Source organism: Calonectris borealis, chromosome 31 (assembly GCF_964195595.1).
Source record: "Calonectris borealis chromosome 31, bCalBor7.hap1.2, whole genome shotgun sequence".
Taxonomy (NCBI): Eukaryota; Metazoa; Chordata; class Aves; order Procellariiformes; family Procellariidae; genus Calonectris; species Calonectris borealis.
Genome location: NC_134342.1, coordinates 1,038,064 through 1,064,288, shown reverse-complemented (window position 1 = coordinate 1,064,288; position 26,225 = coordinate 1,038,064). Strand labels below are relative to the sequence as shown.

Below are 26,225 nucleotides of genomic sequence, written 5' to 3'. Positions count from 1 at the left end.
TTATTACAAACAGTCAGAGATCAAAGATGCATCCTTGTATCTTGATGTTTTCTGGCATGGGCTGTTGCGAGTGTAATGCAGCTTTTAGTGGTAGATCAGTTTTATTTTACTATTTCCTTAATCTGGCTGTAAGAAGCAATTTAGTTTGCAGCCCAAATCAAAGTAAAACCCATCGGTGTTTGGAAACCCTGGCAGATCACGGTGAGTCCAAGAGGCACTTCTCAAATACAAAGGCCAATACCAGAGGATCCCAACTCAATGGATGGGGTGGATGGGGAATCTTTGGGGTATTGGTGATGTGACCTGTGTCACCAGTATTGTACATGGTCTGAGGCATGGACTGCGTAGTCATCTTCGTCTGCCGTAACAGCGCTTGACGCTCCTGAGGCTGTTGCAGCGCTAGCCAAGGGATATGTAAGCAACTTGAGGTTGAAGCTGCAGGACACGTGCATGAATAACCACAAGCGGAAGTCAGGAAGAGTATGTCTGCACACGTGATGGGATGCAGCTCTCCAGAGCCCACGGAGATCTCTACAAGCGATGCTTGGAAATGCCAAGTGTATGATTCTCCTTGGAAGTAGCTCACGAGTCCCCTTACTGGCAGGAAAGCCTTGGCAGCTGCTGCGGGGATGAGGGTAGCTGCTGTCTGGCGTGCTGTAGCCTTCCTCCGCCGGGAGGCAATGCAAGCCAAGCTTTTCTTTCACCATGTGTTTTCCTGTTCTCTGACGCTTCTGCGTGTCCCTTGCTCCCCTGAGAAGGGGGGATATGTAGCCTCCCATCAGCCAGCTGTCCTATCGGCACTTTTTAATACTCTAATTGGCACTTTTCAATGCTCCATGGAGGGGCTGTGCCACCCATGCCGTCGCCGGTATGCGAATCTAGGAGTTGGGTGACATTAGTCGTGGCGGTGGAGCCTGTTTCCCACAGCTTCCCTGTTAGTTTTGGGGCTGAGCAAAGCCTCCGACAGATCCGCGAAACCAAGTTCATAAGCTCCAACCTGGAGGACACCGACAGCAAGCAATAGTCACAGATGTGAGAGCAAGGCGAGTGTTTCTTCCCCTATGAATGAACAGCATGCAGGTGTAGTGGGCAGGTATCTTCACTTATACATATAATTTACATATCTTGCGGGCAGAGGCATTTACAAATAAGTCTGTTGGTCCAATGAACTCTGAAATACAGCTGGGGAGCATGCGAGCGTCTCGCTGGGGAGACGATAATTTCTGTGTGCTGCTGCCTCCCCTTGCAAAAGCAGCGATCATGGGTCTAGAGCTAATTTAATCCCATCACAACGCAAACACTTATTTGAGCTGTAGCTCTTGCTATGGAAATGCCCAGAGATAAGGCATAGACTACAGTGGGGGTATATCTCCCTGTGAATTTAATGTTCTGTGGGCTTCAGGCTCAGTTTATAACTTGTCAGTTGGCATGTGAAGTCCTGGCTTTAGTTTTAAAATGAACTCTTCCCCCCACCCCTCCTTTTTGTGCTGACAGGAGAGAATTCACTTGCTAATTATACCCCAGTCCATTTCCAATCGAAATGCACAGGGCGATTTATCAGAGAGCTGGAGACAGCTCTCCCCGTTCCCTTGGCTGCATCAGCAAGAACTTTTGCAAGACAATTTAATTTCTTGTCATCTTTTAATCCAGCTCCCTTTGCCGCTATAGTCAGTCTGTGAATGAGAAAAGATGGTTTATTAATCATTTTAGCAAAAGGCTGAGGAATACAGCGTTTTTTCAGTGGTGCCTGCTCCCTATCTCATCAGTCAGCATTCCCAGAGCACTCGGAGCCACAGGGTCATAAACATTCAGCCCTGTGACATGGGAAAATTAGTTCCCTCATTGTGAAAACCTGACAAGTGTGAATGTAGGGAGCCAGGTTTTACCTTCTTTGGGGTCTCAGTGGGTGTTGCTCAGGACTGGATTTGGTCCCAGCATTTTATGTGAGAACCTGCTTAAAATAAAGCCTGAAGAAAAAAAAGAAATATGTGTGTTCTCGATGTCACAAAGTGTGTGTGGGGGTCACTGTCTTACTGAGTTGAGTGGGAACTTCCAGCTCGTAAAGCCAGGCCTAAATCAAGGTGCCAAATGGTACGTTGGAATAAATGGAAGATTGCTGGGTGCTGCAGAACTCCTCCACTAAAAAGTGATGTGCTAGAATCTATCTGAAGCTGCAGGATAAATACCACTGTCATTATCAACTTTCTGGTGAGCTAGGGTAACAGAGGAGGAGGGGTTGATTGTTCTGAGCCAAGTCACAACCCTGGGACGCGCAGTGTTTATCGGTTTCTTCTGTCACGGTTATTCTCTTCCCCACCTCACTCTGTCTCGCCTGCCTTCATCCCCACCCTGTTTCTGCTCTGGTGCCTTTCCAAATAAGCTGTCCCTTGCTTAGGACGCTTTCTGTATTATTCCACAGGAGTTCTAGCTAAAATTTCTTACCTGAAATAACAAAGGCAAAACATCTAAACCTGAGATCAGGAACCAGAATAGATCTTAGTTTTCCTTATACATAAATGGTAGAGCTCGATTTGAATTGATCATATTTGGAAATTTTAACAAATAAGCTGCTGTTTGCTGCAATCCCCTAATGTGGCAATAATGGTGGAAAGCATTAGCGCGAGCAAAAGTGCTGCTTGGCCGTGCAGACATCATCCCTATAGAACCAAATCCAGCCAGATGTAAAGCCAGGGTTACTTTAGCACTGAAGCTTCATAACAACCGTAAATGGGGCTATATATGTACATATACACACACAAATACATATGTATACATAAAAATAAAATGGTAAGAAGCTGTTCTGTTTCTGGGCATTAATGCTGCTTCTGGTCCGAACACTGCCCAATGATTAAAAAAAAAAAAAAAAAGGGAAGTATACCAAGATCAGGTCGGCTGAGAGCATTACTCGATTGAGAGTGTTGCTTCCTCTCTGATTTAAAGCTTCAGTCGGTTCAATCAATAAATGCACCAATACTAAGAGAATGGTAATGCTCTGCCTGGAAACAAGATTTCCTGATCTGGATGGAGGCGAGCAGAGTTCTGGGAACTTGGTACTTACATGTTTGTGTTTACTGATACCAGCAGTTTCTTGGGATTTTCCAAAATAATAAATTTTTGTCCTTTTTTGTCTGAATACAACAATTGCCCCCCAAGGAACAGCGGTATGCTAAGACTTCTGACCATGACTCCAAATTGATTATGGTTGTAGAGGTGCCTAAAAATGTCAGTGAGTTGAAGAGGTACATGGTGTTATGGGGGAGAGAATAAGCTAAGCAGGGGAGGAGAAGGCAGTTTCCCTGCTTTGTATTTGGAGAGGGGCCCTTGGCCGGGCTTTGCCAGGACCCCCGAGGGGCCCTGCTGTCTTCCAGAGCCATGAGGACCTTGCATGTTACCATAATTGCTGCTTTTAGTAAACTTTTTTTTGCAAGAACATCAATGAGTTTGCTGCAGAGGAACAGAAAAGGTGTTTTAACTTTGTCAGAGCGGAGCTACTTCAGCCGAGCAATTGCCCATACGCTGCACTTGTTCCGCTGGGAACATCCCCAGAGGGGAAGCTCCGGGTCAGTTTGCAGCACTTCCATCATTCATCATGTTGTCTAGGAGGGAATGTTTTCTTGACAAAGATTTTGCTGAGCAGCCGGAGAAGCCGACGTGCCTGCCTGACACCGAGACCCGGCCACCAGGCGTCTGAGGGAGGGATTGAACCCGGATTTTATGCTCTGAAGCAGATGAATGTCGTACGTCTGCTTTGGAGGATGGATGCAATATTTCATATTTGCAGAATTGAGATTGTTATTTTAAACAGCGCTAAAACTGCAACACTGAATGTTAAATTAGCCTTGTCTATGAGGTGAAGATTCAAGCGTTGTGTTGGTAGCAATCAGGAGCGTGGATGATGCTTCTACTTGAAACGCAGCTGTAAAAGGACGTAAATCCTATAAGCATGTTATACTGTTGGACTGTAAAACGCTGAAAGAGGTGAAGAACGATGACTGATGCAGTCAGCTCTGTGCTTGCACAGAAGCATTTAAATACAGAATCGAGATTTGAGGTTTTTCTCCTTTTTTAACTTCTATTTTTAGGCAACCCTAGGTCTAGCTATAGCGCAATAACTTTAAAGTAGCAGCCTAGGAAGATACCCAAACTTTGTATAAAGCTGTCTGGCTGACCCTCTATAAAAAGTAACTTTTTCTGCACCGCTTCGTACCCACAAACCTTATTCAGCTGCAAATACATGAGATGCGCAGCAGCTTCGCTGTTGAAGCCTCTGCACGCTCAGAGCCATGCGCGGTCACGTTAAAGCGTCTTTCCAAGGTGGCAAAGCAATGAGTGAACATGACCTGAGCCCGGGTTGCAGCCTGTGCCGCCTGCTGATGGAAGAAGGCACTTATGGCACCGTTGGGTACTCGTGGTGTTGGTGTTTCAGGAGATCAGTAGCTTAGCGGTGACCGGGCAGAATAAATCAGTTTAGAGGTGAGAGAGTTTCCTCAGGTTACTCAAAAATATGAACAGTCTTAGTAACAAAGAAGAAATACATAGTCTAATTCTTCCTTCAACTGCGTTTCTTACTAATGAAACTCCATTAGTGTTGATCTGAGTAATTTTGCTCTCTTTGAGTGCAAAAAGCAGAGAATCGGGACGATGTACTGTGTTTGTTCGATGCTTGGCCTGACATCAGGTTCATGCGAAAACAATGGTGGCCAGGCAACAAACGGAATCCTTGCACTGCACTTAAATGCATATTTGCATGTTGAGATTGTATATTGTCTGCCAATAGACAAATTAGAGGTGAATTAGGCGGGGAACCCCAAATATCACCACAGCACGGTTTTATGAAACGGCCGATTGCCGCGCCGACGTTACGGCATGGATTTGATCCCGTCGGCTCTCGGTAAACGGAGCGGACGGGGCTGCCGGTCGTGCCGGGGGAACCGCGGGGCAGCAACCGTGAAGAGGGCGGAAAGCGGCGGCGGCCGGCGCTAGGACCCAGCGCGGGGCGCTCGGCGGCCCCGCCCCCCCGCGGCGGCGGGGCGGGGCCTGTCGGGGGCGGGGCACGTCGCGGCGCGCGGGGCGGGGCGGGCCCGGCGGCGGCGGCGGCGGCCGCGGTGGCGGGGGGGGCTGCGGGCGCTGGGCCCTGTTGTGTGGGAGCCGCTGGGGCCGCGCCGCTGCCCGTCCGCGGCGGACCGGCCCCGCCGCCCCCCGCCATGGAGGACCCGTCGCGGCTGCTGGCGGCGGCGCACGGCGCCGGCGTGACCCTACCCGGCGGAATCCCGCCGGCCCCTCCGCCCGCCGCCGGGGATCCGGCCGCCGCGCCCCCACCGGGGCCGCCGCCCGCGCACCACGACACGGGCGACGTCCTGCAGCAGATCATGGCCATCACCGACCAGAGCCTGGACGAGGCCCAGGCCAGGTACCGGCGGGCCTGCGGCGGGCCCGGCCGCCGGGCGGGGAGGGGGCTCGGTGCGGCGGAGCGGGGCCGGCGGAGCTGCTCGGTACCGGCCGCCTTCCCGCGCCGCCCGGCGCCGTGACTCAGCTCTGCGCGGCGTGGGGGTGTGTGTGTGTGGGGGACACCCTCGGCCCCGCCGCTCCGCTCGTTACCGGGGCTGTGGCGAGGGGAGGCGGAGGGCAGCGGTCCCGCGGACCCTCCCGGCCGCGGCTCCGGCGGGGGAAGGGGGGTTCGGTGGGAAATCGCCCTCCGGAGGCGGAAAGTTCCCCGTTCGTTCCCCGGTTCCCGGTGTTTCCGCGTCGTCGCCTCCCGTCAGCGGGGAAGCGCTTCAATACCCAACGCCGGGATGATGCCCAGGCTCCTCGTCATTAATTTTCTGACTTTCCTTCCTTCTCACCGCATTAAGAAATACCCCGGGTGATGTAATCGCAGCCGTCATCCCGGTGGAAACGGGATCGTCCCGCCTGACGCCGCCCGGAACGGGAAGACCGAAGCGGCGGCTGCCGTTGAGGGCCAAAGTTTGCTCGGGAGGGAAGGCGAGAGGAGCTGGAGGCGAGCCCCTCGCTGGCGGGTGCGGGGGGTCTAAAGGTTTTTCACCACCATCAAGAAGTTTTTCTTTAATCGTGTTTAAAGGAAAAAAAATGACGTTCGTTCTTTCCCTGTCTTGTTGACTTCATTGGGATGGAAATAATTCTATGGCAAAACCAGCCTGGACATCAGCAGAATTCGGCATCTTCTGGTGGGTTCTCCTCGCCCCGGAGCTGCGTCTGGCCCTGATTGGCGCGGTGTAATTACACGTAATTACACGCTTTGCTTCCTCGGCGTGCGCGAGGTGGGCAGCCCCCGCCACGAGGCGGTTTGGGAGAAGGTGGAGACTTACAGAGCGGGTTTATAAAAATCGGCAAAATGGTTTTCTGGCCTTTTTTTCCAGTTAATCCGGTGCCGCTCGGCTGGCTTTCCCCTCGGCTGGGTGTTGTGCGCGGTCGCCCCTCCCTGCCCGCGCCCCGATTTCCCTATCGCGGCGATTGCCGCGGTGCCAATAAAACCATGCCAGTTTTTTTTAATCTTTGCCTAAAGTTTAGCCGTATGTGGGTACGCCTGTTGCTACCATGCGCCGTCAGCCACTGGCGCGCCGAGGCAGCGGCGTTACCGAGGGCAGGTACCAGATTTCTGGCGGTTGAGTGGATTTGTATGAATAAAAGGAAAAATCGTGCATTCTAAGAATGTCCTAATTTGGGTTTAAAGTCGACTCCTCCAGGTAACTTTCAACTGCAGCTTCTAGGGCAATGAAATCCATGAGCGGTGCTTGCCGTGGGTCACGTGTAGGACCGTTGCTCCTTCCCAAGATGGATGTTATTCTTTTCTACCTGCCGCTATATCTCAGAAATAACCGCCCGCAGCTACTGTATAGATTCTATAGGCGTGGATTTGCCTGTATGTTGCATAAGAGCTGCAGTTTTCTCTCACAATGTCATATTTAAGATAATTTTGAGCAGAATAAATTTGTCAGGAACTTTAGTTTCAAAAGAGTTGAGGAACGGGCTTTGAAAAATGGCCTGACCATTGTTTAAACTAAATTACTTTAACGTTGCCTTAGAAATGCTGTCGAAGTCCACCTGAAGCACAGCAGGCTTTGAAGGCCCCCAAATTTTAAAGCACCTGTGGTGTATTTTCACGTATATGTGCATAAAAGAAGCTTTTGTCTTCTGGGCAAGAAGTTTGTTGGGTTTACTTAGCTCTCCTTAAGAGGACGTACTGCTGAGAAAGCAAAACTCAAGCCTGGTTAAACCCGTCACAGGAGCAATAGGGGGACGTGGAGGGGGATCCGGGACTTCTCCCACCTCAGTAACACGGCATTAACCGCTTTATTTGTTGGGGATTACTTTTATTCTTTTGTAGTGAAAATGCATGTTGATGTGTTTTGTGTGTATTATTTTAAAGCTTAGTGAATGTCAGAGGGTTCTTTCTGCGCACACGACGAGAATTTTTGAAATCCAAGTTGAAAACTTGGGTGAAAGTTTCATTGAAAGGAAATTAATCTGCCCAGGATGAGTTTAACACTGCTGTTAAACGCCTTACGTTATCACCTCAGTCGCCTTCCCAAGGGTTAGTGGCCATATTAATTATGCAGTTATCTCTGGGTCTGGTATCTCTGCTGCCTTGTACCTAAACACTGCTTTTTAGACCCGGGCGGAGAGCACAGTCTGGAGGCTTGGAATTCATTTTCTCTCTCCCCCCGGTTTTTCCCTCATCAGGCAAGGACAATAGACTCCACCGGGCTGTCTTCTCAGCTGCCTTTGTTCTCAGGCTGTTTGTCTTGGGGTTGATGTTATCAAAATCTCCGTAGCTGAATGGGTTTTTTACTTCTTTTGGCCGTGTGGTGAAGGAAAGTGGCCAGTCGACTTCAGCTTCTGCGATTTTTGATAAAAGCTTGCGTTCTGATACTCGCTGGCAGTTCGGCAGGAGCTGTAGGTGTGACGGGTTGCGAGGAAGCCGAGCACCTGTATTTGCGCCGTTCCCAATAGCTGGAGAAGTGACTGGCGTGCAAGAAGGAAGGCCCATTTGTATTTATATTGAAACCTAGCTATAAAGGCGATTTAAATATTATTTCTGAATTATGAAAGGGGTCACAAGAAGCGGAAGAGACTTTATTTGAGGTGTACGTTGTAGCTAGATACTTCTTCCCCCTGACTTCAGTGGAAGTTAGGCACCTAACTGCTGGCTGCCCTTGAAAATCGGCGCCGGTTAGGTAAAACGCCGCCCGCCCTCCGTGGGAAACCTCAGCTCCCTCTTTTATAGGTTGCTCACCATGCTTCAAGTGTGTTTTCAACTGAGCAAAAGATGTAATTCTCTGTTTTGATTAGACATTAGGATGGATTCTGTGTTAATGGTGTAATTAACATTGTCTCTTCCTGGTGAGAAGGGGGGGAGAAAAAGCAGCAAACACTGGAAGAGCTCCAAAAAGGCAAAATTAGCACGTGTGGTGAAGCTTGTACTAAAATGCTGTTAAAAACAATGTGCTTTTCATGGGATCGGGTGGCCGCCCGTTGTGTAAGCTGGGCGAGTCAGTGAGTGGTACTTGTACTCGATGTTGTTCCTACTGTTCAGGATCTGTATGCTCTAAACCCACCCTTTTTTTCCACCTTTTGGATGGATTCCATTACTAGATTTTATAGAAGCGTACTAACTCAAGAAGGAACTTTTATCCCCCCTCCCCCCATATAAAATACGCTTTTGGTAGAGCTGAAGGTGCTTACAATTCCTATAAGCGACGCAGAATTTCGAATTGTAAGGCCTGCATGTTTTTATCACAGTTTACTCCTACTGATGACTGCGTGTGACACTTAAATGAAATATATCACCAGAACTTGCACGTTTCTTTCTGAATCTTACGCACTAACCTGCTATTACTGAAGTGCGATCCAGTTCTCCGTAAGTCTTGGCATCTTTCTCGGCCTTTCCTGTTGGCGTTCACTCGTTCTTTCTTCTTCCGTTTCAGAAAACATGCCTTGAACTGCCACAGAATGAAGCCTGCTCTTTTCAGCGTGCTGTGTGAGATCAAGGAGAAAACAGGTGCGTTGGTGTCTTTTCTGGCCTCAGCTTTCCAAAAAAACCCCCACATTCAATCATCAGCTCTGCTCTCATTTAATGCGGCCTGTATTTTCCCTGGTAGATTCTACAACTTAAGGCTATTTTTTTTGGCTTAATAGTCTTCTGTAAGCTGGAAATTGTTTTGATGTGCTTTTTATAATGCTGTCTGTGTTTGGAGAAACAATGGGGCTTATTTGAGCAAGTGTTTTGGTTGTGTGTATGTGAAGAATTTAGAGGTTGGGTTTTTTTTGATGTCTGGCTAGATACCTAGAGAATGCTGAATAATCCTGCTATGTTGTTGTGCTCTTTTTTCCCTTTAAGGAATTGCTACCAAAATTGTGGTGGTAGTAAGAGTTCAAAGTTGACAAATAACTGTATTACAGAGAAAAAGAGACAGTAAGGCAGAACGCTTGGGGATGTTGGAAAACACGGCAGTAGCAGGAAATGGAGTTGGTGATCACGCAGCTTTCTGTGAGGAGCAGAAGCACTGGGGACAAATGGATTTCGGTTTTGAATCGCCCAGTATATGCTCATACGTGAACGCTTAAGGAATGTTGTTTGAATATCTAATTTCCATAAACTATAGTGAATTTCGGTTTTTTTAGAGATTAACCACTTTCATTACACATAACTAAAATGGTGGTGTTTTTTTTTTTTTTTTTAAGTTTTAGTTTTATTACCATTTAACATCCTAAACCTACGTTTGTATTATTTTTTCTAAAAGTGTATCGAAACTTGCAGCGCTCTTCATTGTATTGCCAAGCGAGGGACCCTACCGTGCCGTCCTCTGCGGTGCTCTTGTCATCGGAGGCAGCTTTGAGGCAGACATTACGGTTCCTTTCTGGAGAGTTTGGTCGCACGTATTGTGTTCTCATGATAGCGGTTTGCTTCTGAAGAAAAAATGTTACGGTAGTAAGTGTGCGTGTGTTTGTGTGCTGTCTGGGCGTGCTTTTATGTCTGTCTGTCCTTCGAGGATTGCTGGCCTTAAAGAGGGTCTTTCCTCTGTTTTTCTTTTCCACATTGAAAGCTGCCTTCTGTGTTTTATTGATTGAAACTGTGACTTCTCTCAGCTAAATACACTTGCAGGAACAGAGTCTGGTACTGTGGTTATGCTGGATTTGTTTTGGTCTCGCAGGTTTTTGAATGTCTGATGGTCTGTCTATTCCTTATTTAAATTATGGGGAGCAGATGTTATGGCTTCAAGCAAACAAAAGCCTGGACATACTGTAGCACAAGGTTTGGGGCTTTCTTTGTGACCCAGCCACACAAGCTTCTTTTCTAGCTCGGAAATCGGTTTCAAACATGTTCCTCCCCCCCCATCTTTCTTTCGTTCTTTGTTGGAGCGCTAGTATCATTCACAATAGCTCAGGGTAAGCCGTACGCCTTTGCAGTGGGCAGCCAGCTGAAAGGGGCTGAAAAATTCTCCCCAATCGTGTTTATTAATTAAAAAGAAATTACAAATGACTCTCTGTAATTTAAGTAGATTTGGCCACATTTAATATTTTGTTCAAGCCCTGTTCTGCACCCCACCCCCCAATGATTTTAATTTTTTTTAATTTTAAAGCAGTTATGGGAAAAACAGGTATTTTATTTTCAAGTCTTAGATACCTGCCTGCTAATCCAATAAAGCCTACTTAGTTTTTTTTGAGAACTCACAGAAGCATTTGGAGCATTTTTAATCTATGCAGCACATAGGGGTTTTGCTGGTTGGGTTACGCTTCGGATACGATTCAAACATGTATGAATTCTATCTATGGCATAATTCTATCTTAAAATCAGAATTAAACATCTGTAGTGTTAAAGATGCACGCTTTTGGTGCTGAATACTAAATTTCAGAGTTTTTCTTCTTGGCTGATTATACCATGTTAGGAAGACAGCAGTCTGTGATGGGCTTCAGGCCCCTTGGGGCAGGGAAAGTCTATTTCTACCCACTTTGGTGGAACACGCTGCGCAGCGGGAGTCTGAGTCTGCATTTCTGGCCTGTGGTAGGGAATGTGTTTGTTGCAGCATCGTAACATGGAGTACTGTTTTTTATTGTTTCGTGTCGTTGCTAGCTGCAACCCTCTGTCCTTCCTTTAACGTGCTGGCACTCGGCTAGGTTAATTCAATAGGTACCTTTTCATTCGGTTATAAAACTTGGCAAGCGGCGTGGCCGAAGAACACGCTTTCTCTTTGTTGCTGAGTTTGTTGACATTCTTACGTAGCGGAGTCTCGTTCCTCAGCGCTCGGAGCCCCGCTGGCTTTTGTCTTCTGTTTCCATTCTCTCTCTCTCTCCCCCTGAATGTACAAGACTGTCTTGGATTTGGAGAAAGCGCTCCCCTGTGACAATGCTGTGAGAGCAGCTGAGCCAGCAGTGATGTTGTTCTCTGTAGTGGGGTGCTCGGGAGGCTGGTATCCCCACGGAGGACTGCTAGCTGAAAAATGGGGTGCCTCGTGCGGGTGAAAAAACTGCTTTGTAGTGCATGGGGGTGTGTGTGGTGTTTTGGTAGCATTAAGAAGCCGTTTAGAAGAGGTTCATGGTTGCTTTAGGTGACCTGCTATTAAAAAAATATGCTCCTGCCTTCTCACCTAACAGTGTGACTTGTGGAGTGCCAAATCGAGGAAACCCTTCTGTCTGAATAAAACATCAGGAGTCAGTATTTAGCATGAGTTATAGGATAAATATTTGCAAGTGTAACATAGGTGATGGGATCATCTGGGAGAAAGAGACGTGGATGAGGAGGGGTGCGGGTCCAGGACCCAAGTGCCTACTTCCTTGCACTCTGCATGGGTATTTTATACTTCATACAGTATGGGCTGTTCATTTCTGGCCCTAATACGGCAGGTTTTGGTTCTAACTTTGTATATTCTATACCCAATAGACGCATTTATCGTGCTGTTCTTGCTCTGTCGTGTGTTATCGTGCGTTACTTGCTCTGTGAAGGAAAATCTGGAAAGGAAAGCAAGTCTAAGCAACGTGTGTATCACTTATTTTGGTACCAGTGATCTTGTACAGTTCATTACAGAACTGCAAATCTTTAATTAATGAGATGTAAATATATTGTAGTGATTGCATTTGCATACTGAGTGAGGCTTCAGCACCTTAGGTTGTGATGTATTTTAATTAAAGATTAATTAGAAATGATGGGAATTTCATTTTGCTTAGTATAATTATTTTACATATTTGATGAATATCTGGTAGGTGATGTGCCAGAGAATGCACAATATTATATTGGTGCATCTGACAGGAGTGAGTCTTCAGGCTTTTTGAGCCAGTGAGGGATATTTCTTAAACATCCATGAAAGTGATGGATTGTGAAGGATTTAAGTGTGAAGGATTTTACCGTTACACAAGGACTTTCTAAATTATGCTTAAAACACTGACTCTGCCATAACTCGTTATGCCATAACTCCAGTCTTTTAGCGTCTTGAGTATTAATAGAGTTGTTATCTGTTCTTAAACTATTGTGGGAACTTCAAAAAATTGATGGCCAAAAGCTGCTGAGAGAGGTAAGCTTCTAGAGAAGTGTTCTCCTTGAAGTATTGTGAGCCAGGAGGTAACAAGCAGTGTGTAAGAACAGGCGTACCTAACAAGTCAGTGTTGACCGAGATGCTTTTTTTTATTGTGGTAACTTTTTTTTTCCCCCTTTGGAGTCCTTTTTGTTTAATGAAATCTAGTTCTTCCAGATGGCAAACTACTTGTGTAATTTTCAGGACTGTACGCAGAAACGGGTGACGCCTGACCCACAGAGCGTGCCGAAAGCTCGCAGGGTAGATGCAGCTACCCTGACAAAACTCATAGTGCTCCGGCATCTACTTCGGGAATTGCTTTTACCAGACTGTCAAAAGAGACTTGCAGAAGCTGGTGCGAGCGCAGCGTTCCTGCAGCTGCAATGGTTTTGCTCTCCTGTTGCACCATCTTTTGAGATTACCAGCTCTGGAAGGTTGGTAGATGAACAACTGCAGCTCTTGTACTTGGAAATCGGAACTGGCCGCTACTTGCAGCAAACAGAGTTACGGATTTTCTGAACAGGTAGTTTTGAGTGAATCCAATGTAACTTATGATCTGTACAAATATTATCATTAGGTGAAGATATTAGGAGCAAAAATAAAGTTGAAGCAAAAGGTATCCATCCCAGGAGAATGATGGCTTGAATTTAAAAATAATATCCGTGGCAATGATTTTTAAACTCGTGTTTTAGCCATCACTCACATTAAGATGCAGCTATGCCAAAAGTTTAAAATCAGCCTGATTGAGCGGGTTGGACAGACCGAGCTTCTTGCACTCATCGATTCTTAGGTCTGCTCACCTTTGAGAGAGTTTATTAAATAAAAGTTTGAAGTACTAGGTTGGAAATGCAGTTTACGAGATGTTAATGATGGTTAACTTCTTTCTAGTTTTTTGTGACTTACTAGAGCCAGCCAACCAGAGTCTTCCCTCAGATTGGGAAGGTGCTTTATACATGCTTTTCAGCAGTCAACTTGAGATGAGCTTATGTGTAATTGATGATAACTAATGTCTAATTACCATAATTAGACAAGTGACATAAAATTAAGCTGCAGCTGGGAGCTTGACTTCAACATGAGGTGCTCTGATATGCATCATAATGTGCATAACAAGACGTTTGGCAGAAGCACATTCAAATAAGAAGGTGACACCAAAATATCTGTTCCACTGAATTTACACTTGCCAGTCCAAGTAGTTTAATGTTGTTTTATCAAAAAGACTGAGGAGCAAATGGCCACTGGAGAACTCTCTGCTGGGTCTCCTGGAAAAAAGGAGAACTGGCAATTTTTACAAACAAAAAACCACCAACAAATAAAAAACCCACCTTTTTTCTGTGTTGGCTTCATTTCTTGTAACATTCACTCAGTAAAGGGTGTATGCAGTAGATGGTCTGCTATTTTTTTAAAAGGTATTAATTTTAATTCCATAATGAGTTAGAAAAGCCACTAATTTTTAAAATAGTCCACACTTTCCTCATTGGTGTCTTAGCTTGAGTTCAACAGTTACCCATGTACTACGTTGTAGCTCCCTTTGCCTTACCTTTCTCCATGTGCAAAAAGACTGGGGATGTTCTGGAGAAGACCTGGATTGCTGTGACAGAGCGAAGGTCTGCAGCCACTCCAAAGCTCTCTTTTCTTCAGAATTGTGTCGTAATTTCTGTATAGCCTGCAAAATATTAAGTTCAGCAATGTGATTGTAAGTTTAGGCTGCTTGTATGTTCCAAATGATTTTTGTTTTTTTTTAGATGAGCTATTCTTTTGCCTACAAAATGCTGAAAATTATTATAAATGCATACGTTTAATGTCTCTGTACATACACATTGTTCTCCTGCCCTCATACTAGAATCTTTGCATAACAAGAGATCTTTTGTGTTTATCTTTGGTAGGGAACATAATATCCCGTTAACCTGCCAATTACAATTTGGAAAAGGTCATTTGAATTTTGTAGCTTCACAAGGTTAAGACCAACTGTTCATCAAACTAAAATTGTCTAGCAATTAAAATCAAATTAAAAGCCAGAAGCTGTTGGGCATTTTTTGTATTGATGCAATATCTTGTGCGTTCTTACGCTTTTTAAAAAAGGAAGTTCGTAACAAATTGTCAAAAAATTTGGGAAATTAAGTTTTGAAAATAAATTTGGAATCAAATTTGAATAATCTGAGCATACATACTGCTGCAGTCTGGGTTTGTTGAATATAAGCTTAAGGAAACCGGCTTCTGATGCATTTTTTCATGTTGTTTCAGATTTTAATAGATTTTAAAATTCAGCACTGTTAAGAGTTCAGTTTATAGCCTGCTCTGTATAGCGTAGTTGTATCCTTGGCATATGAAGCGGATGAGGTCAAACTCATGCCTTGTGTACAGATTCCAGTGGGATCTTAGGATAGCGTGGTGTTCGTTTCCTGGACACAGAGGCATAGCAGTTGTCCCGGCAGCTCAGGCTGTTTGACCATCCACCGCTGTCTGTCTGCACCAGCTAGTGCTGAACGCTGTTGAGGACCGTGGAAGGAGCCAGGCAGCAGGCTGATACGCTCTGTAAGAACCTCGTTCTAATTTTTATAGACTGCTAAAACAATTTCTAAATGCAGTATAAAGTAGTATGACCCCGAGCAGTCTTATTATCTGCGTGCATTTGAAAACTCGCCTTATGTTTTGGTGTTTCTCGATCTGAACAACGTCCTGTTTGTTTTGATGTGTTGCCTTGTGGCTTCGTTAAACGCTGCCTTTTGTTTTTCTTGAGCTCAAGACCTGATGAAACCGCTGAAGGGCGTTTAAATGCTTTGCCAGAATTGAAGTGGATGCTCTTTCCTGTTTCGGAAATAATCTTTTGATTCCCTCTTTATATTTGTCTAGTGTTAAGTATTCGCGGTATTCAGGAAGAAGATCCCCCAGATGCTCAACTAATGAGACTAGATAACATGTTGCTGGCAGAGGGTGTCTCCGGGCCCGAGAAAAGAGGAAGAGGAGGACCGATGGCTGTAGCAGCAACATCAGGTGGCTGTCCAAATGACAATAGCATTGAACACTCTGACTACAGGGCCAAGCTGTCACAGATCCGACAGATATACCACTCTGAGCTAGAGAAATATGAACAGGTGATCTTTCTGCATGGAAGAGTTTTTATCATCTCAATTAAAAATAACCGTTTTTTCCTTTGGTGTCGGTTTTAAGAACAGAACAGGAAGTATAATGAATTCAGGTGAACGCGAGGATATCAAATCCAGTTGAAAAGTTATCTCAGTGTTACAGAAGTAAGGCGAAGATCGAGGGACTGGACATCAAACTAAAGATAATAAATGTCTCGTTTATCTTTTGTTGCCGTTTTTTAAGAGTAAATAGAGTAAAGCTAAAACATGGAAACTCCTCTAAAGTTTTTTTGGATATATATTCTTGTGGGGGAAACGAATTCTGGGGTATTTTATTGTTTGTCGATACAAATGTGTGTATTTTCAGGCCTGCAGCGAGTTCACCACGCACGTTATGAACCTGCTTAGGGAACAGAGTAGAACAAGACCAATTTCGCCAAAAGAAATAGAGCGCATGGTGAACATAATCCACGGCAAATTCAGCACCATCCAGATGCAACTGAAGCAGAGCACGTGCGAGGCAGTAATGATCCTGCGTTCACGCTTTCTTGATGCAAGGTACGAGAAAACACCATCTAGCGATAACTGACGTTTAAGCCTGAACTACTTCTGTTGCTTGATGCCAGTGATGGCGTAAGAAATCTCGTCTGTCATTCCCACTGTTGGTCTAGTTTAAATATTAAGAATTCACTACCCGTTTGGCTTGCTAGGGTATACCTTCACATCAGCATCTATTTAGTTCCACTCAATTCTTACGTTTTCCTTCAAACCAAATGTAGTTTAGAGGAAAAGAGAAGCGAACAGTGTGCTCTATTCGGTCTACTCTCTAACACCATTAAAATAGGAATAAATAATATTTTTATAGGCGTAAACGACGTAACTTCAGCAAACAGGCCACAGAAGTGCTGAATGAATATTTTTACTCGCACCTGAGTAATCCTTACCCCAGTGAAGAGGCCAAAGAAGAGCTAGCAAAGAAAGGTGGCATCACAGTTTCACAGGTACGAAGTGTTTTATCTGGAATTGAGTGACTTTTTTTGCCTTGAACAATGTTTTTTTTCCCCCATAGTTAGCAACAGGCTTCAGTTACTGGCACTTTAAATAGGATTTAGGTTATTCTGAAGGGTTAGTAGTAGGTATTTTCTGCTTGAAGCCTAGTTTAAAACGTCTCCTATGCTGGTAACTTCCAAATATAGTGGAAAATGTAATAATTTGATCGAATGCTAACAGCGATACGTATCTCCAGGTTTCCAACTGGTTTGGTAACAAAAGAATTCGGTACAAAAAAAACATGGGGAAGTTTCAAGAAGAAGCTAATATTTATGCCGCAAAAACAGCAGTGGATGCAACTAATGTCGTGGCTCAAGGCAACCAGGCAAATTCTCCGTCTACACCAAATTCAGGTGAGTGAGAGTGCCGGTGAAGAGCCTCTCTGCTTGAAGGTCTCCAATTATTTCTTGTGACAATTAGCACCACGGAATACCGGTGTTTGAAACGGTCGTAGGATTTCTTTTTCTTTTAAACTTCAATAATGTAATACTGATTGAAGAACCGTTTTTGGTGGGTTTTATTTCTTATTAAAACTTGTTCTTTTTTTTTTTTTTTTTTTTTCAGCTTCCTCTGGCTCTTTTAAGATGACAAATTCCGGAGATTCGTTTATAAACTTGCAGTCATTGACTTCCTACCAGAGCTCCCCAGTGGGAGCCAATGTGCAGTCGCAGGTCAGTAAGGAAACAAAACACCAACATACTTTCAGCAGAGAGATAAATGTTAAAATCCCATTTCTCTGTCCTTTATACGGTATGAACAGGTTGCCCAGGGAGGTTGTGGAGTCTCCGTCCTTGGAGATATTCAAACCCCAACCTGCTCTAACTGACCCTGCTTCGAACAGCAGGGTTGGATTAGACAATCTTGTTTGTTTTTTTTTTAAAGTAGATTCTCTTAATACCGCATAGGGATGGATTTTTCTGTCTCTGGCCAGCACTGGCTAGGATGCAAGAAACGACTAGAGGCAAATTTCTCAAAAGAGTCAAGAAACAAACCTGCTCAAATGTGTATTTTCTCTTGGAACTGGAATTTTCTCTTACAGAATTAACCAATACCTAAATTAACCTACCGCTGTTCTTCTATCCCTTTAAATTTACATTAATGAATTAGTATTTTCTCATTTTAGAGTCAGTCTCGTTCCATATAAGTAGAACTTTGCGTAGGATTTGTGGTTAACAGTATTGTTAAATTCATTTTAAGCTTTCTGCTGAATTTCTAAATCCGTCTAAACTGCATAAAATCTGTTCCTCTGTCGTTAAAGCTCTAGGTGATACGCATACTAGGCTTTAATTTTGCTTGATAATGAACTAGCTAGGTATAGCTCAGTTAATAGCAAATGCAAAGAAAACTTGTCTCCCTGCAAGAAAATGTGCCCCTTGTTTAAAGGATTTTTGGCCCGATAGATATGGACCACGTACTACTGCATTTCTTTAACTTGACTTTTTATCCTTATTGTTCTCCTTGTGTGGGATCTCGTTCTAGATGGATTCCTTACACCATGTCATACACCAGACAGGAAGATATGACACAATTGTGGGGAATCCTTTGTATACGACGCAGCGCATAGATGTAAGATGTACCGAGGTATTACTAAAACACAAATTCTGCCCGAGATGGGTTAATGATCTGTGACTTCTTTATTCCCCCTGACATCTCTGATGTGGGGATAGGAAAAAGCTGGAAAAGATGTAGTGTAATACACCAGCCTTTCCCTCCCAGAGGCTGGGTTTAAAATTTTGGCTTTGGCCACCAGAAAATTTGTGCGCTTTAGTTAATTCTTGCCGTAAGGAGATGGCACTAGGAGTAAGAGTAACACGATAAAATCGGCGGGGGGAGAGAAGAGGTTTTACGGGATATTCGTGGACTGTGCTTTGCCAGAGCTGATATGTAGTTACTTCCTTTCAAAAACACTGTCGCTTGTAAGGTGTGAACATATAAAGGCATACTTTGTTATCTGCAAGTAGTTTCTTAAAGATTTAATGAAATGATGTATTTATTCTCCCTTCAGGCTAATGGCAGCTGGCAGGATGCTACCACCCCTTCATCAATCACTTCACCTGCTGGAGACCCTGGAAGTGTTAATTCGGATGCGTCTAATTAAGTTTTTAGGACCTATTGATGAGAGGAAAGAGGTCATTAGTGTAATTTGTCAATGTTGCTCTTTTGCCAATACTATTGTTTATACAACTTGACACACAGCTAATTACCTCAGAAAAAACCCTGGAACCAATAGAAGATTGTGATTACAATGATACCTCTCTACCTCTCAGCCTCACGCAGTTGAGTTCTTTTTACTTATGCCCATTGGGATGTGAAATTGTTTTAAAAGAACTTGCTTCATTTTCCTAACCAAATTCATTTTTTTAAATATGGATTTTATGGTAAGAATCTGAAAGTGTCTCTTCTAGAACTTGGCGTTTGTCTCAAGTTTTACAGCTTAAGAAAATTGACTTATTTTAATTTCCATAAAGTTTTTTACTATGAAATTTCTGTTCTAGTTGATAGCTACTAACAGTTAAACCCCCTGTATTGTAATTGTATGCGTTCTCTGTATTGTAATTTTGTATAGGAAAATAAGCTTTTCTTAACTAGAATTCATTCTGAGCTAATTAATCAGAACGTTGCTTTACCAAAACTCTCACTGGACTTTGCTCTCGGGTAGGACCTTCCATCCTGTGTCATTCCACGTAATTCTAATTTAATGTCTAGTGAAAAAAAACCAACAAAACCACCTGACTTCCCCATGGATAATAGTTTTTTGTGCATTTCTGCAGCTGTTAACACAGAGTCCACCCTTTTCAGTTGAGATTTTATCAAAGATAATAAACTTCCAAAGCCTTTTTTTTTTTTTTTTTTTTTTTGGTTTTGGTTTTCCTCCTTGCCTTTCCTCTCAGCTCTCCTCACCTGGCCTTCGAGGCGGCGGGGCTCCCTGAGGGGATGAGGGAGCGGCGGGGCTCCCTCACGGGAGGGCGGGAAACCGGGGCGGGAGGGGCGAGGCGGCCTCTGCGCATGCGCCTGCCTGAGGGCCGGCGGGCGCCGCCTTCCCGCCATGCCCCGCGCCCAACGGCCGCTGGGGGCGCGCGGCGCCGCCGCCATGGAGGAGCGACCGGCGAGGGGCTGCGGGGCGGCGGGGAGCTCCGGGCCGGCCGCCGCCCCACCGGGGCCGTCTGGCGGGTCGGAGGAGGAGGTGAGCGCTGGGGGGAGCCCGGCTCGGCTGAGGGGGCCGCGGGGAGGCCTCGCTGCCAGCCTCGTAACCGTTTTTCCCCTCAGCGTTCCCCCGGCGGAGCCCGCCCTGCGGCTGAAGGTGCAGCGTCAGGTAAAGGCGGCCGCGGGCAGCGAGGGGCGGCGGGCCTGGGAGCGTGGAGGGCTGGGCGGTGCCGAGCATCACCCCCCACCGCGGCTGCACCCGCCGCCGGTGGGGGCCGGCCCGGGGCCCGGGAGAAGGAGCTCCGTGCTGGGAGGGAGAACCGGCGGCAGCGGCGGTCTTGGGAGGCTGTGAAGCGGTGATCCAGCCATCGCACCTCGGCGCTGCTGTTGCTCCGAGCTAGAAAGCAAAGGGCAGAGAACAGGTTCAATGCTTTTGAATCCTTGGGAAAGACCCTTTCCTCTCACTTGACCCTGCTAACGTGCTGATTTCCTAGATCCTGACCCTGCAGAGAAGAAACTGGATCCTGAGCAGTTCCTAAAGCCACCTGACATAACTGCTGTTAGCAAGAAGAACGTTAGTCTCTGTGAGACAGCCGGAGTGGCTATGAGGAAAAGATCCCATGAAAGTCCCGGCCTCAGGAAAAGCCCCCTCGGACCTAGTCCCAAGAGGCTGTCTCCCTGGGGAAGCAGTCCCAGGAAAGACCATACATTGAGTTCTTTTAACTTGTCCCCGAGACAGCTCATCACCACTCCTCAAGCCAAGCGTCGCTCTTGGTGTCGTTCGAGCCTGAAGGGGACAAAACGCCGAAAATCTCTGCCTCCTGTTCACCAAGATGTCACTGGTACGTGCTCCACTTCTTCCCTTTATCAAGCTCGCTCTCGAAACTTGCAGCGCAGCCTGCAGCAAGTTGAAATTTAATTTCATGGCACGAACTTTAGGGTAAGAGCAGTCTAATTGCGTTATTCCTAACTAGTAGCCACTGACATCCGTGTTGGCAGTGATCTCGGCGGTCCAGGTACTTGAGGATAAAAGGAGATGCTGCATTAACGGCTTCTGTAGACCAGTGGTTTGCAGTCTCTGCCTTTTTATTTCCATGGTTGAGCCTTAAGTGTGACTTTTCCTTGTTAGGAACTCTGTTTCTTTCTGTTTTCCCTGCTCCTTCCATATCCTGCACACCGCACTCCTCTAAAACAGCAGCTTTTAGTGTGTTTCAGGAACATTCCAGCCGTTGGCAGCTTGGTGTGAATTTAATTGTTCTTAAACAATTTTGTTCTGATTTTTCAGAATTAAGCAAATCAATTAGCCTAGATCTGCCAGAGATAGACCGGCTTTCTATGCTGTTGTTGTCCAGTTTCCAGGTAGGTCCTCTCTTTTAAAAAGTGAATTGTTTTTCTCTTGCCTTTCTTCTGCCACTAAATGTACATTCCGATTTGTATAACTGAGTTGTGAAATACGTGCGAGGGGAGGAGGGACTCCCTTCTTCGGTAACGAATCTTCCCACAAGCTTTGTCGTGCAACTCGGGAAAGGGTGCTAAGACCTTCTTTTCTATCTCCTCTTAGTTTTCTGCACAGAAGCTCGAGCACGTCTTGAAGCAAACTGACGGCTTTAGCCCCGAGGCTTTCAAAGCAAATGGTAAGGTGCGCTATTTGCGTCAGCAAGGGTCATCCTGAACTTAAAAATCTGCCCCTTCCCTCAAAGGAGCATCTTTTGAGAGCATCCTCTCAAAATGAAACGAGCTGTCTTCTAGAAGGGGTGGGTGCAGCCAAAAATACGGGAATGATGTTTTTAAGATGCTGTGCATGGCCACAGTTTCTGGGAGGGAAGGCAAATGGACACACTAAAGTAAACCGTGGCCAAGAAAGGAGTTATTCTCTGTGTAAGTAACAACTAGGCTGCCTTCCGATAAGGAATCAGAGCAGGATCTGCAGGTTAGGAAACGGCTTCGTTTCTCAGTATTACTAATTTTCTAGGCAGTGGGTACGAGCCGTGTTTTATCCTGTTTTATTTTCTCTTCATTTGCAGTGCACTCGGTTTCAGAAGACCTGAAGCGATACGTGCAGAAGTTGAAACGAGACGGAACACTAAAGAGCTGCGTAGAAGACCCTAAAGCGTAAGGACTCGCCGAACTCGCCTCTTGTGCCGTGTAAACAGTGGGTCGTGTCGCTTTTGGGGGAGAAGGGGGTGGCCTGAACGCATTTTGTGATGCGTCTGTTTCCGCATACGAGGACCTCACCCTGCCAGCACAAACCTTCCTAACCCAGCTGTGTCAAAATGTTTTGGGTTCGTTTAAACGTTTTAATGAGCTGGCTCCCCTCACCCAGGCAACTGTAACGGAACCAGCGAGGAAAGGCTAACGTGCAGGTGTGCCAGCAGATTTTAGGGGGGGCGAAACTTTTAAATGGGAAAGAAACCACTACATTATCCCTTTGTACGGACGCAGGATGTGGAGAGGAGAGTGGTTCATAAATCAGACAGGCCAAATAAGATTTTGCCTCTTAAACAAATGAATAAATACACGTAAAAGTCACGGGTACATGCACATGGATAATAGGGATCATATATTTGGGGGATCATCTATAGCTGGGGTTGTTTAGAGAAGAGAAGGCTCCAGGGAGACCTTACAGCAGCTTTCCAGTACTTACAGGAGAGATGGGGAGGGACTCTTTATGGGGGAGTGCAGGGCTGGGACGAGGGGTAGCGGTTTTAAACTGAAAGCAGGTCGATTTACATCAGTTCTCGGGGAGAAATTCTTCACTGCGAGGGCGGCGAGACAGCGGAAGAGGTGGCCCAGAGAAGTTGTTCACGGCCGGGTTGGACGGACTCTGAGCAACCTGGTCTGGTGGAAGGCGTCCCTGCCCGCGGCAGGAGCGAGATGAGCTTTAAGGTCCTTTCCACCCCAACCCGTTCTGTCATTCCACGATTCTCCTTTTCTGGTTTTGCTTTAGGGCCTGCCCAGTCACCTAAATTTGCAGAGCATACCCCCCGCCGGCGGCTACCGGGATTTTTGGGGCTGATGCCATCACTAGACAAGCAGCACAGTGAATATTCAGGGGGCGTTATCTTTATTGAGGAGACTTTTCTCTTTCATCCTCTGCAATTCTAAGCATTCAGCGTGGCTGCTAAGCGCTGAACAGGCACCAGAACCCCCTGTGATATACGTGTGGAACGTATATCTCTCCCTATATCGTGCTGATGTAACATCTGTGTTTTAGGATTTTACTGGACTCGGCTTTGGATGAGTCAGTGGCCCAGGTTAAGGAGTACCTCGCCAGGTAGGATCTAAAACTCAACACCAATACGGGCACCTGAGAGGGTATTTTGGGTGTATTTAGTTCTTCAGCTGCGGTTCGGCCTCAGAGGGACGCTCCGGGCTACAGACCGGCTCCCCTCCCGCCCCACAGGTTCGCTGCCGAATGTCGGTCCTGGGATCAGCTCCTGCTGCGCTACCAGGAGAGTGCCGAGGAAATGTCCAGGTGTGGATTGTGACAGCTCTTTGGTATTTGACAAGAAAACGTTTCCAACGGCCCCGCCTGACGGGAACGGCGTTTGTTCGGCAGGCAGCTGGAGGAGCGCAGGGGGAAGGGCGGGCGGGCAGAGCCTGCGCCCCACCTCCAGACGTCTCAGGCCGGAGTCTTCAGCGGCAAACCCAACTACCAGCAGATCCTGGATGACCAGGGGGAGGTGCTGAGCTGCGTGGAGCTCGTGGTGAGTTGCTCTCGGCTGTTTGAGGGAAAAATGTTCTGTCCCCGGGAAGGATTTAGTGATTTTTCATCTTTTTAATTTTTTGGGGTGCTTTGGTTTCGCAGCTGGATGAACTGCAGCAAGCGGTGAAGCTGCTGCAGGCCTTCAGCGAGGACAGCCGGCAGTACCTCCGGCGCCTGTCGGAGCAGCTCGGTAAGCGGGACCCCCTCGGGGGGTGGGAGCCTCCGTGGGGGTCGTTACCGGGGGTTAACGGGTGTTTTTCCCCCCCGGTGCCAGCCACGAGGACCTTCCGGCAGCTGGAGAACTCCCCCGCGCGCAAGCTGATCGCCGCCCCGCGGAGGAAGACGCCGAACGACTGAGCAGGGGTGGGGGGGCTGCGGGCCGCGCTGCCGGTGTCAATAAAGGCGGTGGGAGCCCGGTGCCGTCCCGGTGGCCGGTCGCTGCGCGCTTCCGCGTTTGAAGGCGCACTCTGTCGCCGTTCAGTGGCCGGCGCGCGCGTCGCTCAGAGCGCGCCAGCCAATCGTCGCACCCGCAGTCTGCGCCGTCCAATGGTTGCTTAGGAGGGGGGAGGGGGCGGAGCTCCGCCACTCCCGGGGCGGAAGCGGCGGCCATGGCGGCGGCGGAGGAAACCCCGCTCACCGGCGTGGCCTGGGCCGCCGCGCCCGAGGCGGCCCCCGCCGGCTGGACCGTGGTAGGCGCGGGGGGACGGCGGGGGACCGACGAGGGGGCACCGCTGCCCGCTTCCATCGCGGCCTGACGCTCCCTGTGCCCGCAGATCACCGTTACCGTGGAGGGCGCGGCTGCCAACCTGGGGAAGGGCTTCGGGCACAAGGGCGGCGGGTACCTGTGCGTGAGCACCGGCGGAGCCCAGGTGCGGCGGGTCCCAGCCCCGGAGGGGGGGGGGGGGGCACCGGGGCGGCGGTGGGGGGGGCGATCGTGCTCCGGTCCGGTGCCGAGGTCCCGTCCCGTACAGGCGGTTCCCGGGCCCGTGGTGACCGACGTGCAGGTGCTGAGCGACCGGAGCCCGCAGCCCGCCGGCTACACCCGCGCCCCCGAGTTCCCGGAGCCTCGTAAGTGTCCCCCCCCCCCACCTCCGCGGGGGGAGACCAATCCCGGGAAGGGCGGGTGGCGGCGCGGCCCGGTCCCCAGCGCCCCCACCGGTCCTGTCGCCTGCTTCCCCCCCGCAGGGAACGCCGTCTCCCGGAAGAAACGGGTGTACGTGAAGCTGCTGCCGCTGGACACCGCCGAGACGGCCGTCTTCGACATCAAGCTGAGCTCCAAGAGCAAAGCCCTCCCGCACTACATGAAAATAGGGTAGGGGGGCCCTGCCCGCGCCCCCGCCGCTCCCGCCCTCCGCTGCTGCCCCTCACGGCAAAACCCTGTCGGGTTCGGGGTTTTTTTTTTTTATTTTTTTTCTAGGGAAATGGGTAGTTTTGCCATCTGGTGTAAAAAAGGGCCGGTTTTGAAACCCAGCCCCCCGCCCGTCCCCAAACCGCGGACGATCAGCGCAGGCCTGAAGCAGCTCTCGCTCCAGCCCCCTGACTCAGACCACAGGTACCTACGCCTTCATCTGTGGTTTTTTTTGTTTCCAGTCTTACCTGAACCAGTCTGGGACTGGGAATAAATCCTGCGACTGCTGGTGCCACCTCGTGGTTTTCATTCCCCTGCTCTGGGGCTCGTTATCTGTTGCGTGAGGGGTCAGCGGGTGAGAGACACTAATTAATTCTGATCTGCTACAGGTCACCCGTGGCTCGATGCAGCACCAAACGTGCGTCTCAGCACGAATCTCTGTACGACACCTCCAACATCTACGGCCTCTCGGGTAAATTGATTCTTCATCTGGAATCAAACGAGGAAGCTGCCTAAAGCAAGGAGTACTTTAAAATGAAAATATTGGCTGGTAGTTGGTTCATACACTGGTTCTGCACAAGTGATCCCTTTAAAGACCGGAATTGAGCTAAGTTTTGAGAGGAAGGTTTTCTGAAAGACTTCTCCCTTCCTGAAAGTTATTCCTTGCTTGAATCGAGACATCTCTGCCATCTTGCTCAAACTCTTTTCTGGGTGCTAAGGTGTCCCCTTCCGCTCGTCTGCTTTACGCAGCAATTAAGTAATTGTGTGTTCTCCGAGCGCTGCTGGGATGTTCCTAAAGCACCTCTCGCTTCTCTTCCCAGCTATGGACGGAGTGCCTTTCACACTACACCCCAAATTCGAAAGCAAGCTCAGTTCTGGCAGTAACGTGAGTCTTCCTTTAAGCTGCTGGTTTTAGTCCTACCTCATAACTAATCTTAATTAAAAACACTTCATGCCGCCTTTTTTTTTTTTTTAGGCTATCTTTGCAGACCTGAATGTTAAGTCACTTGCCGATATCGAGAAAGAGGTCAGCGGGCTGCTTTTGTCATGCACCTCTTTTGGGGTGGAAAGCGGTCGTATTCTGAATTTCTCAATCTTGTCCTGACCGATTGTTTTTCATTTTCAGTACAATTACGCTTTTGTGGTCGAAAGGACGGCCGCTGCCAGGCTCCCACCCAGCGTTTGTTAGCGCCGGAGTCTACCTCGAGGATGTCAACTGCAGCCAAACCTCCAGCTGGGCTCAGCTCCTCCCTCTCTCTCAGATTAAAGTTCAGGGTACAAGAAACGCAATCGATATCTGATTACAGGAATTGCTTAGGGAGAAAAATAAACGTGTTTCTCTTCTCACCTACCAAAATATTATTGTA

General features: G+C 47.5%; 3 protein-coding genes across 4 annotated transcripts; all 3 read left to right on the top strand.

The window, feature by feature from the left end:
* The first annotated feature begins 5,130 nt into the window (after positions 1–5,130).
* PBX4 (PBX homeobox 4) lies at positions 5,131–19,504 on the top strand. Its single transcript, XM_075134329.1, has 9 exons — positions 5,131–5,410; positions 8,946–9,019; positions 15,378–15,619; positions 15,978–16,168; positions 16,476–16,611; positions 16,857–17,013; positions 17,225–17,331; positions 18,140–18,241; positions 18,666–19,504. Exons 1-9 carry the CDS (start codon positions 5,205–5,207, stop codon positions 18,756–18,758), a joined length of 1,308 nt encoding a protein of 435 aa, XP_074990430.1. The 5' UTR covers positions 5,131–5,204; the 3' UTR covers positions 18,759–19,504.
* Positions 19,505–19,651: 147 nt separating this feature from the next.
* Positions 19,652–23,975, top strand: DSN1 (DSN1 component of MIS12 kinetochore complex). 2 transcript variants are annotated; one of them, XM_075134328.1, is made up of 11 exons: positions 19,665–19,844; positions 19,928–19,973; positions 20,299–20,646; positions 21,090–21,163; positions 21,366–21,438; positions 21,829–21,916; positions 23,019–23,078; positions 23,208–23,279; positions 23,364–23,511; positions 23,613–23,700; positions 23,785–23,975. In XM_075134328.1, exons 1-11 carry the CDS (start codon positions 19,707–19,709, stop codon positions 23,865–23,867), a joined length of 1,218 nt encoding a protein of 405 aa, XP_074990429.1. In that variant the 5' UTR covers positions 19,665–19,706; the 3' UTR covers positions 23,868–23,975. The 2 variants fall into 2 exon arrangements, with proteins under 2 accessions (XP_074990428.1, XP_074990429.1); XM_075134327.1 differs by lacking the exon at positions 19,928–19,973 and having other exon boundaries at positions 19,652–19,844.
* A 106-nt stretch (positions 23,976–24,081) lies between these two features.
* On the top strand, positions 24,082–26,215 carry MVB12A (multivesicular body subunit 12A). Its single transcript, XM_075134330.1, has 9 exons — positions 24,082–24,199; positions 24,284–24,379; positions 24,482–24,578; positions 24,696–24,822; positions 24,928–25,062; positions 25,248–25,330; positions 25,680–25,744; positions 25,835–25,885; positions 25,985–26,215. The coding sequence occupies exons 1-9, from the start codon at positions 24,119–24,121 to the stop codon at positions 26,045–26,047; spliced, it is 798 nt and encodes a 265-aa protein (XP_074990431.1). The 5' UTR covers positions 24,082–24,118; the 3' UTR covers positions 26,048–26,215.
* The last annotated feature ends 10 nt before the right edge of the window (positions 26,216–26,225 follow it).